This window comes from Parasteatoda tepidariorum, chromosome 5 (genome assembly GCF_982258835.1).
Source record: "Parasteatoda tepidariorum strain Cologne lab strain chromosome 5, Ptep-v5.0, whole genome shotgun sequence".
NCBI classification, from domain to species: Eukaryota; Metazoa; Arthropoda; class Arachnida; order Araneae; family Theridiidae; genus Parasteatoda; species Parasteatoda tepidariorum.
The window spans coordinates 108,584,853-108,597,510 of NC_141759.1; the positions used below are offsets into that span (position 1 = coordinate 108,584,853).

Here is a 12,658-nt window from a genome sequence, read left to right on the forward strand (position 1 = left end):
TTAATAATATTCAAATTGCTTGAAAGATGATATGTTGTTCCCTACTAATGACAACGAAGTTTTTTGTTTTGTTCAGTCATTTATTTATTTACATTTATTATGTCATTATCAGTCATTTATTTATATTTATTATATTTATTTGGGGTTCGGAGAGCCCCAGCTCCGAATAAAACTTAAAAAAAAGAGGGGGGAAAGTAGGATCTGGGGGCCCTTGTCACCTCGGGGCTCCAAGCTACAGCTTATACGTAAATCCGGCCTTGCCTCCAGCAGCGAACTTGCTTGTCTGGTGGCCTACCATCCAGTCCACGGTGATACGTGAAACCTACCACAGTTTCGCTTCAAAAGCTCTCTCCTCTCATCTTCGCAATATACCTTTAGGGCCCCACTGAGACCCCCTAATTGGCCTATAAAACTTTTCTTCTTCAGCCATGTTTAAACCATAGACCCCTACTTAGGGTCCGAGTTTGAAATTTATACCTTGATATTAAAAGGAGCTAGGGGGTCTCGAAATTTAAACCTTACTCGCGCCATTCAATTTTTTTATTCATTCTTTTTATTATTCCATTACACTTTCTTTGCTGGATTTCAAACACAGAAAACACCCCATGCATGCTAGAATATCCAAAATGTTACAAAAGAAGTCGAAAAAGAGCAAATAAACTGATTTTCCAACTTTCCTACATGCAAGACCCTCCAGAATATCGAAAAACACATTAAAAAAATAATATAATTTAAAATAAACAACAAAAAAAAAAGAAAATTTTTGGAAATTTGTCCGTCCCTGGGATTAGAACCCAGGACCCCTCCCTCCAGCAGAGAACATACTTGTCTGGTCTACCATCCAGTCCATGGTGATACGTGAAGCCTACCACAGTTTCGATTATAGGTTTAATAAGGGGCCCACAATGTGGCCCTACAGGTTACCATGTAAGTATATATAGATATAATAGCGTTAAAATGAAGAAATTTGAAGTCAATATTCTGCATTGTTTTTTTGTAAAATTAAGACAGTTGCATCTTATTTAAATTTTATCGGTATTTTTCTAAATATGAATTGGAAAGTGTATATAAAACCTTGACGCAGAACTTTACAAGAGTTCTTGGAGAAAGAATTTTCCTTTAGAAAGTCAAAAATTAAGGATTTCTTTTCTGCAGAAATGTTTTAAAAAAGTTTTTAATCCACTATTATATTCAAAAGATGCCCTTTTCATGTATCAGACAGGGAAGAAATGCTCAAGATTTTTCTTTTTCTTATTTAGGAAAAATAAAAAAAATTTGGTTTTCTGTTTTTACGATTTATATATATATTTTCTTCATGTGATGATATTTACAAAATGCAAAAAAAGTAGTGTGTTTTTCTTTTACAAAATGTGAGAATATCGCCCACGATATTAGAATAAAAAAAAAATCCTCCATATTAATTTTTTTTAAAAATGCATAAAATTTTATTGCATCCAAATAGGCTTTTTTTTTTTGTAAATACAATGTTTCTGTTACTTTAAATGTAATTAATAACATGTATATCAGTTATTATTAAAAGTATCTTGCAGAAAGATAATAGTGCTAGAGAGGTTTGTCGCAGAAAGTCCAAAAAAAATTCTGCCACAGGGATTGGAAATAAATAGAAAATTTTATTCGTTGCACATAAAACATTTACGAACAAACAATTGTTAAAAATTTATATTTACAGCTACGAAATTTTGAGTAATTTGTCGCAAAATATTTTTCTGCAAGTAAAAAAAAAAAATAGTCTGAGAAATCAAAAAGAAGAACATTTTACGTGAAAAAAAATAAATTATCATAATATAGGAAAAACATTGACAAAAAAAAAAAAAAAAAAAGAGCTAAACCTGGATCAATGCAGAATGGCACATAGCAATTTTCTACCATTAATACATGAGGAATTTTTCATTCATACAAAATTTATTTAAATTTTGCCTGCAAGACAAAATGGACAATTCAGCAGATTTATTTTGCAGAGGAATGTGCTTCTTTCCCAAGTTCAAGGTGTACTAGAAGAGTCAATAGAGGAATGGCTGACACTTTTAGCAGGTTATGCATCAAATGGCTTCTTTAAAAAACTTTTTTTCCACTGAAAATATACTAATGTGATTGTAAAAAATGCTTAAAAATTGTTTATTTTTTCTGAATGAAAACAAAACAAAAATTAGATTAATTCAATTTATTTTATTATGATCAGAGGCATTTGTTGCTGAGTCATAAATTTTAACAGGACTCACTTTCAAAACATTTATTTAAATAATAACTCACAATAGTAAAAATACAGTAACAAAGGTACAAAAAATATTTTTAGCTTTAAAAATATTTCATAAAATATAATTCAAAAGCTTAAACAATGTTTAATAATATCACTGTGTTGAGTGCACGAGAGAAATTTAACAGAAATCCATCCTCTTCATATCTGCCAGCGCCCTTTTAGCTGCTGATCTTTTGGCGACTTTCTTGTTGGGACCCACTCCATCATATTTATTGCCATTTGGTAAAAATACTTCAATCTTTGTTTTGCCAGTCTTTAGATTGATAGGTTTCCTGTAAGAAACACAATACATTACCATACATTTACATTACAAAAGCATCAGAAATTCAAAAACAGTTTTGATGCGTAAATCTAATTTATTTTAGGAAATTAAGCATGTCTCAATTGTTATTTTCAATGAGCAAGGGAGAAAAAAAAAAGCTTTTAGAAAGGCAAAAATAGGATCATAGAAAAGCTTTTTCCTTTAATTTAAGCCAGGGTTTGAAAAAACTTAGAAATTTTACCCGTCCCCGAGGACGGCTTGTCCAACATTGTACCCGTCCTGCTTTGAAACTAACCCGTAGCTTCTAAATAAATAAAAATGTAATTTCCTCTTATTTATTACAAATATTTATGTAAATTGCACAATGAATTAGTAGTTACTAGGATTACAAATACTAGGATTACATTATACAGTAATAAAAGAAATACTAGGTTACTAATAGTAACCTAGTATTTCTTTTATGAAATAATTAAAACGACAAAGGTCAATTTATCTGAGGGTACTTCGTTTCTTAAATGAAACAAATATGACGTTAGCCAGTTCCACAATCAAGCCAATGATTTACAGAGGTTTCTGCACAAAAATGTGAAAGGGTTTTTTCATTTAAGTAGATGTTCATAATTGCATTTAACGCTTCTTGTTAGACCTGTCCAAATGCACATGCACAGATCAACTTTTCCTTTGTTTACCGATTTCGTGAGCATGCGCATTTGGCCTGACGAAGGAATCAACAGGATTTCTAGAATTGAGGATCATTTTAGAAGTGAGGTGCTGAACTCTTGTAAGATAACAAAAATTGAAAATGTATTACGAACATTAGTGGGAAAATGGCCATCCGGGCAGACGTTGGATTCGAGAAATTTGTTGTCCACAGGGAATTTTTGACCGCCGAGGACAGGCGGATGTGCGGTTTTTCGAGCTCTGATTTAAGCCTTACCACACTTCTACACCCAAACGTTTACTCAGCGCTCTATGCAGCCTCTCACAAGGCTTGCACCTCGGACAGGCCCAACTCTTCATTTAAACTTGGAACTTGGTTAGATACGTGTTATTTTTGATGAAAGAATAACATTTAGAAATTTCCAAAAGATTGAGAAAGGCTAATATTATTCTTGTAAGAAGAATGTTAATACTTTTTAACATAATATAAAAATTTTAAATATATAATTACAGCATCTTAAACTATTCATATAAGAAATATTAATGATTAAAAAATAAAAACTCATAGCCATTCAATATAAAAAAAATATTCACTTATATTTAAAAATAATTCAGCTAAAACTGCAAATAAAATATTTTAATTAATATTTCACATGATTGTAGGTATGAATATCTATGATAAGAGCAGATAAAGTCACACAGTTAAAAGTTCTCTTAGAAACCATTATGGCGAAAATGCCCTTTTTTCATTGAATTCAAATAATATACCACACTTGAAAAGGATGAGGTTGTTTGAGGGATAACCCTTCAACTTCTAGAATTATATAATACAGTTGAACATGATCAAAGCTGTAAGAGAGATTTGCATGTTTCTGTAGCATGAGATTATAAATCAAAAAGGGGAAAACTGCCCACTTACCCAAACATCAACTTGGGCTCCATTTCATATAATTCCCTGATGGGAGACTTTGGAACATATTCTGTAAGATGATCTATTCAAGTAAAAATAAACTTACAGTTAGTTAATATATACTTTTTTTTAAGCTGAAAATTAAATGCTCTTAATAATTAAAATAGCACATCTTAAAAATATTTTAAGATTAACAATATAAGTAAAACAATACATTATTACTTTTCTCGTGATTATAAAAAGGAACAGATTACTATCAGGGGTGATTGTGAGCCCAACTCAAAAATCCTGAAAATTTTTCGAGTAAAATCATTAATGAAGCATTTCAAAAAGTAATGTCTTTATAAATTTAAATCAATGATATTTTCAAAACATGAAATTCTAAATAAATTATATACAGCATAATCTGAATGTATAATTATGTATAAGTTTACTTTTATCTTTATTATTATTACACATTTATTATTCAATCAGAAAAAATATTTACAAATGAAAGAGATGCAAAGCAAGTATAAATTCTAGTATTCTAATATTTTTAAATAAAATATACAAGAATTTTTATTTATAAATGTGACTGATAATTTCTTGAAACTTCTGGACTTTGGATTTCCGAATTTTTCCCCAAGCACAATCATCTCTGTATAACAGATTGATTTTTGTTTTAAGAAATAAAAAATGAAAGATAGGTGTTAAAAAAAGATCAGTAGATTTTACAAAATAGAAATATCATAATAACTAATAAACTATTGGGTAATGCAAAAAATATTTCCAATATGTAACTAATAATTTGCAATTAATGTAAAGAAATAAAACCCAAAAACTTTATTAGACTAACTAAATTGACTACAGTATTTTTCTGTAGATGAGAGTACTTAAATATAATACTAAGGATGCAAAATATTGTGTACAATTCAATATAATTATACAATACATATAATTCAAAAATTTCTTTTAACCATTCTTAAACACAGAGCTCATTCCAGGCAGGGTAAACAGGGTGCAGCACCCTGCTGCCCTTTTAGTCAAAAGAATCCAACCTGTTGCCCCTGAAGTAAATTAGTGCCGTAATGTAATAGGCTCCATACCCTTTTTGGTCTTTCTTTCCTCAGCCCTTCTTTATTTTTCCCCCAAACTCTACAATGGATTTCTTAAACTTTAGTTATTTTCAACTCTTTTTTATTTAGTTTGTCATTGCTGTCAATACATAGATTTATATGGGAAAGGAACAATAACCATCACACCCCCTTGTTGCACTTGTCTTTGAAAGTTTGCAGTTACTTCCACTATCATTAAACCATAATTATTATTAATCATTTCAATTATTAAATCATAACATAACTACAGACACTTAAAAACCTACATTTATTATTTTACTAATATATGCATGTATTTTAAATAAATTACTAAGCTAATTAGCTCATTCTTTTTAGAATAATAATGCCCTTTTTTTAAGCTTTTGCACCCTGCCCTTTTTTCTGCCTTGAATGAGCTCTGCTTAAACAATATAATAAATACATACTAAAATTTATTTTTTCTGTATATTTAGCAACTTTGGATAAATGAGTTTTATAAGTGTGAGCAAAATTTTTTTAAATCACTTATTAAGTTCTTGAGATATGGTGAAATACGCAAAAAGTAAAATTAACATTAACAGGGGTGATTGTGAGCCCAAGTCAAAATTCCGGAAAATTTCCCGAGTTCAAAAAAAAAGAAGTTTAAATTGACAAATTAGAAAAAAAATTAAACTAGGTTTTTCTAGGAGAAGTAATTAAAATTTACAAATAAGTCCTTCTTTCTTAAGTTTATGATTATAACTATTTACTGATAAAAAATGTATCTGGCTCTCCGACAAACAAACAAAATAAACTGTGTTTTTAAGTTCCACCTTTGAAAATTTGATTTCCGGAAACTTCTGTGATCAATGATTTTTTAAAACGTCTGGACTTTCGATCTCCGGAAACTTCCGGATCACTGTTAGCGAAAAATCCGGAATTCCGGATTTTTTCCGGAGCACAATCAGCCCTGCATTAAGGGGTCCAAGCTCCGAACCGCTTTTCTGACAATATTATGAAGACCATATTTTCCATATTGTAGTTACCCCCAATATTATTGAGGTCCGAAATCCGAAAAAAGGTATGTTTATTCAGACAAAGTATGCTTTTGTGTCTGATTTCATAACTTAAAATATAATCCACATTAATTAATTAGCATATTTGAGGTCACTCCCTCGAACCATTAAGGATAAATGTTAGAACTTGAAAATCCGATCATTAGACCAAAAGTTATTAAGGGTGATCCATTCTCTTTCCACACTGTACACATACACAGGGTGCGTAGCCAGATTTTTCAACAAAAAATAAGCACCTTTTAAGTACTTTTTAAGCACTCAAAAAATATTTTTTTTCTACTGTTTAAAGTTTTTAATTTTTAAACATAATAAAATTCAAAAACTTTACATAATCACAGGGTTGCCACAGAAAAAAATGAACAAAATAGTTGCTTTTAGTAGCCTAAAGCATGAAAATAGTCGCCTAAAATTATGAAAATAGTTGCCTAAATAAGAACAAAAATTTTTCAATAATATGACTAAAATTCTATTAAATGACTTCATTGTAATATACCATGATCCATTTAGTCAAGTTGACGGCCAATATGATAATTTATAAATAAACGTTAGTGTTCTAGCACTAAATTTTTTTTTATAAAAAAATTAGTATACTTGCAGAACATTAAATACTTTTAAATGCTAGAATTAATGCAGAAAAATACCTTTTCTATTAATTTTCCCTTCCACATAATTTTTCCTTTAATCAATAATTGATTTAGCAAATATATATATATATATATTGAAAAAGTGATTACTAAAACTCGAAATTCATCATAGTATCGTATTAAAAATTGGGTTCTTTAAAATCAAACAGAGTTTCATAGCAATAACTGTTGAAAAGGCAATTGAGAAACAAAAAAGATTCACAATATAATCTGAGCAAATTGAACGCATTAAAAAGTGATGACTCAAATTTGCAATTTAACATTTCTTTATTTTTTTAGAAGAAAAAGAATTCCTTACATTCAGAAGTTACTGAGGGGACGCAGGTTGTCAACCCAATTTATGCTAAAAAAACATTGCTAGGAGCACAGAAAAGTCTCTCAATAGTCTCCTTTTCCTGAAAATAGTTGCTTTTATAGCCTTTGCAGGCAAAAAAAAGTAGCCATAGTAGCCTGAGGTCGAAAATAGTCGCATTTTAGTCACCTGTGGCAATCCTGATAAAATAACTAGTTTCTGATAAATATTGTCAAAATCATAAATTTTTCGTAATTTAGAATGACAATCGACACGGCAAAGAAAAAACTCTCTTTTTAAAAGATAGAAAATTAAGCACATTTTTCAAACCCCCAATAAAAAAAGCACCTTAAGTGTTTTTAAAAAATGAAAATAAAAAGCACTTTTTAAAAACTCACCCTGATACATTAAATATCTTTAACATTTTGTGCATTTTCCATAATTTTGAAAATTTACCCTTAAGAATGAAATATTTTTTAAAAGTTAATGTTAGATTCTTTTCAATAATTATTTATTTTACATGGTTTGCGTAATTAAAATAGTTTTGTAACTGAAATTTTATGCAGTAATATGCATTTAGCATTGCTCATTGTAAAAACCTTCATAATATTAAAAAAAAAAATTCGAAATAATTATTAAATCTATTTATCATTGTATTTTAATAAACCATAATGTAACATTATGCATGATTACATACTACTTTAGTTACTAATACAGTCTAACCTCGCTATAGTGAACCTTCAAGGGACCGAAATTTTGGTTCACTATAACCGGGAGTTCACTATATTCGTTACGCAAGCAATTTAACTAATGGCTCCCAAACTCCTCCCTTTTATTACACATTATTCAAATAAATGACTGAAAAATATTATGAAGTAGAAAAAAATGTGCTATTTCTTATTACTCTTCGTCTTGCGTACAAAGAAAAATTTGCAAAAGAAAAATACAAAGAAATCTTTAGCTGATGAGAAATCCTCTATATCAGATATGCAAACACTTCCCGACTCTCAGATAATTTTTCCTGAATTTCTGATATTCCGCTTTTAAAACCTGTCTAACGTGCCATTCAAGCATATAAAAGTAGTCTCATAAAATCGCTTTGAAAATTCATCGACATTTGTCCAGATACTGGAAGATTGTGGCTTCTTCGAATGCTAAACTACTTCAGTAATGCTTCTTCAACACCCTTGTGACCTGCTTTTCTTAACTTTTTTCTACCATCTAAATTTTTTTCATGAGCAGAAATTGTTAATTGCCTATTTTTCCATAAGTTACAAACTGTAGATTTGTATAGTTTATATTCTCTGCAAATATCGGATTGATTGCACCCATCTTCAATTTTTCTGATTATGCCCATTTTATCATTAATGGAGAACGTTTTACGTTTACTGATCGCCATAGTTAAATTTGAGACAGAAAAATTCCCTCTGACAGAAAATGCATATTGATCCCACTGACACCTTATAGGTGCATCATCTGCCTGGGTTGGTGACCTGCTTGGTTTGTTTAGGGATGAAAAAGTGAGATAAAAGAAGCAAAAAAAAAAAAAAAAAAAAAAAATGCTTATCGCTACATTCCCCTCTATAGATGGTTTTAAAAATCGGTATATGTATTTATTTTGAAGTAGAAATTTCAAAATTATTACAACAAAAAGTGAAGAAAAAAATCAGTGGAAGGCAGCAAAAAGTTCATTATATCCAACTTCCTCACTTTTTTGGTTCACTATATCCACAAAGAATAACATTACACGTGTACAGCAAGGCACGGGACCGAACATTTCGTTCACTATATCCGGGAGTTCACTATAAACCGTGTTCACTATAGCGGGGTTTGACTGTATTTGAAACATTTATATGTATATTTTTTACTTAGTGAAGACCTGAGGTCCTAAAGGGGACGATCCAAGGGACCCAAAATCATTAGCCCCCTTGGCAGTAAAATAGAAATTCGGAACTGTAAAATATTGTTTTGTTTTATTCCTTTTTACTTTCGTAGTAAAGAGGTCAATATATAAGGATCTTAGAAGAAGAACCGGTTAAATGAAATTTTTAAAAAAAATTAAAATTTCTGGGGGAAAGTTCTTATTTTAGATTTATTTAAATATATAATATTAATTTATGCTGCTAATTTTATTCATTCCAAAGAAATTCAGTGGAAGAACCAACTAAGTGACATTATTTCAGTATTTATTGGATGGAAGAACTGGCTAAGTAACTTGATGTCAAACAGTCAGTAAGCAACCCTAGAAAAGCCTATTGCTTTGGCATCTAACACTAAGCAGGGGTGATTGTGAGCCCAAGTCAAAATTCCGGAAAATTTCTTGAGTTAAAAAAAACAAAAAAAAAAACAGTTTAAATTGAAAAATTAGAAAAACATTTAAACGAGGTTTTTTTCCCTTTTTCTCAATATTTCTTGGTTTACTTAAAATATATTTAAAATTTTACACATACCTATACAAGGCCGTAGCCAGGATATTTTTTCGGGGGGGGGGGGGGATATGGTAAGAAGCAAGGACAGTTTCAGACATGCAAAGTAGGGGAAAAACGTTGTAACAAATATTGTTTATTTTGTTGTTTGCAAAACTTAAACTAGTAATTAAAAAATATTACATAATACTTATTTTTCAATTAATATTACATAATAATTATAATCAATTTGTAAACAAAGTTTACAAAGACATGCGACGTGGATTTGAAGAAAATTTTTCGATTACTTTTTTAGGACAAACCAGAATATTCCGAAATATGCTTAATAAAGTTAGTTAATAAAAGGTTTGATTCGACAGTTTTTGTTTTTCTTTTTACTGAGAGGTTCAAAGAAAGACTAAAAAGTTTGAATCCCAGAATTTCGGGGGCAGGGGGATTTGTCCCGACGGTCCCCCCCTGGCTACGGGCCTGTACCTATACCATTTACACATACCTATAATGACCTGCAGACGTAATTAAAATTTACAAATATGTCTCTCTTTCTTGAGTTAAAGATTATAACAACTATTTACTGATAAAAAATGAATAGTAATCATGAATATAAGCTTATAAAGTATCTCTCTGGATCTCCCTTACAATCAAATAAAATAAACTGTGTTTTTAAGTTCCACCTTTGAAATTTGGATTTTCGGAAACTTTTGTGATCAATGATTTTTTGAAATGTCTAGACCTTCGATCTCCGGAAACTTCCGGATCACAAGCAAAATCCGGAGCAAAAATTCCGGAAATCAGGATTTTTTCTGGAGCATAAACAGCCCTGCACTAAGGCAGGGGGAGAAAAATGGGTGAAAATGAAAAACTTGAAACAGCGGCATTAAGGAGGAATTTGTTGGTTTTTTTACAAATCAAGAATTAAAAAAGACAAAAGAAAAACAACCTTTAGCAGCTTCAACATACAATTTTAATGCATCTGGCTCGCATTAGTTTAGCACGATAGAAAAAAAACCAAAACTGTTTAATAAATATTTTTTTATAAATTACTATGCGTCATTTTTGCAGAAAAATTTTAAATAATTTGTATTTCAACAACTATACCTAATCATTTTTTGTATAAAAATACTTGCATTTAATTTCAGAAATACCTTTAGATGTAACGAAATGATATAGCATTTTCATAGTATTTAATCTAGAAGAATATTTTTTTATAATCAGAAATTACCGAATTCTCTCTCCATTTAAAGCGATACATACCGGTGAAACATCTACACCGTGAAAGTCACGTTGCTTCTGAATTGGTTTTAGGACTAGATAAAATTTTATTTTATGCCTAAATACATGCAGATTTATTTTGTTGTTTCAAACTAAATTATATTCGATAAAAATCATCTGTGAGAACAAGCGAATTCTAAGCACAAAAATCATCAAATTTTCCCTTTATTAAAGAGTTAGAATCAAATAAATAGATCCCCAAAAATTTTGTGAGTTATGTCTTTACAAACTAACTAAAAACAAAAAGATTGAGCAAAAAAACAAAAAAAAACAAAAAGGAGAAATACATGCAGATACTTTAGACCTCATTTACTCAAATTCATTAAAGTGTCACTAGCTGGTTGTTCCAATAAGCTCTTCATATATGAATTAAAGGAAATTTTTTTTGACTAACACATTTCTTGTTTTAACAAACTAAAATGGGAAAATTTCACAGAAAAATGGATGCTTTGCAGTAGAGTGAAATAACATCCCCCCTACTGATATTTAAAATTGTGCTATGAAATTTTCTTTTATCTTTTTCTGAAAGCATTTAAAAATTTCTTAAAACTGTGAAATTAAACATTTTATGTTCAAAAAACACCCTGACTTCTCTCAGGGTCTGAAAACTAATTTTCCAATTTAGTCAGACAACTAGACATGACTTACCCAGAGATGGCTTAATCATTGGGAAGTAGACATTCCACACGGCATCTAATGACATCCCACTGTCAAGGTAGATTGCACCAGCAACAGATTCAAAAACATCTCCTAAAGCTTTAGGGACTTCAACCTCCTCCAGTTCAAAACATTCCACTTCTTTTAAGTAATACAAATCTTTCTGAAATATACACAAAATAGTGATTTTATCATCCATATAGTAATTCCCCCCTAATCAATATCATATTTTTGTATTGAGTTTATTTTTTGATGAAAATACCAAGTTTCAGATTATTTTTCTTTCAGGGAGAAGCTGTTTTGTAAATTCATCTATTTATCTACGTATGTATGAAAAATGTATGTAGTATGTATATATATATATATATAGTATATATATATATTGCAGTTTTTAAACTTGACAACTCTATGACCTAGAGAGCTAAAATTTGTGTTGTTTTTAATAGCATTAATGAAATATATAACTTGACTATATAATAAGAAAAAACAATTAAAAAAAATATATATGTAATCTAAAAAGCTTTAATTAATCTTTCTATTATATTCTTTTCTGCAAATCCTTTTCTTAATTTATTATTCAAATCGAAACGCTCTTTCTCACACTTTTAAATTCACATCCTGTACATAAATCTATTTTTAGTTCAAGTATGCATCAATTATCTTTCTGGCGATTATCCCTCTAACTAATCGTCTTATGAAACTTTTAAGTGATAATTTTGGGTAAAACTAGTAAACTGTTAAGTGTAGAATTTGTTCAAAAAGATGGTGAGTTGTTTATACTAAAGTTATATCTAAAAGGTTTGTAAAATGTTTCTGATTACTTAGGGGAACTTATTATCAAAAGCTGAATGCCCATCGTCTAAAAGTGAAGTAGATAAAATGACAAAATTACCATTTCAGAACATTTTAGGTTGTCTTATATAGCTAATCGTATAAGACCGGATATTAGTTATGCGATAAATATATTACTATTACAATTTCAAGAAATCCTAGGTTTTTAACACTGGAATACTTTATTAGGACTACTAGGTTATGTTCAGAATACTCAAGATTATTTTTTAAAATTGTCAAACATTGAAGAATTAAAAAACTGATTGCTATTGTGACTAAGATTTTACTGCTAAAATGGATG

The 12,658-nt window shown here is 29.8% G+C and overlaps 1 protein-coding gene across 7 annotated transcripts in view; it reads right to left on the reverse strand.

Moving 5' to 3' along the window:
• Positions 1-2,167: 2,167 nt before the first annotated feature.
• LOC107445069 (endoribonuclease Dicer) overlaps positions 2,168-12,658 on the reverse strand; it is a 42,537-nt gene continuing 32,046 nt past the window's right edge. For all 7 annotated transcript variants that reach the window (XM_071185472.2, XM_016059389.4, XM_087164753.1 and 4 more), the window contains 3 exons: positions 11,518-11,689; positions 4,120-4,192; positions 2,168-2,550 (listed from right to left, as the gene is read on the reverse strand). In XM_071185472.2, the coding sequence (XP_071041573.2) occupies positions 2,397-2,550; positions 4,120-4,192; positions 11,518-11,689 (399 nt within the window). In that variant the 3' untranslated portion in view covers positions 2,168-2,396. The remainder of the gene's footprint in view (positions 2,551-4,119; positions 4,193-11,517; positions 11,690-12,658) is intronic.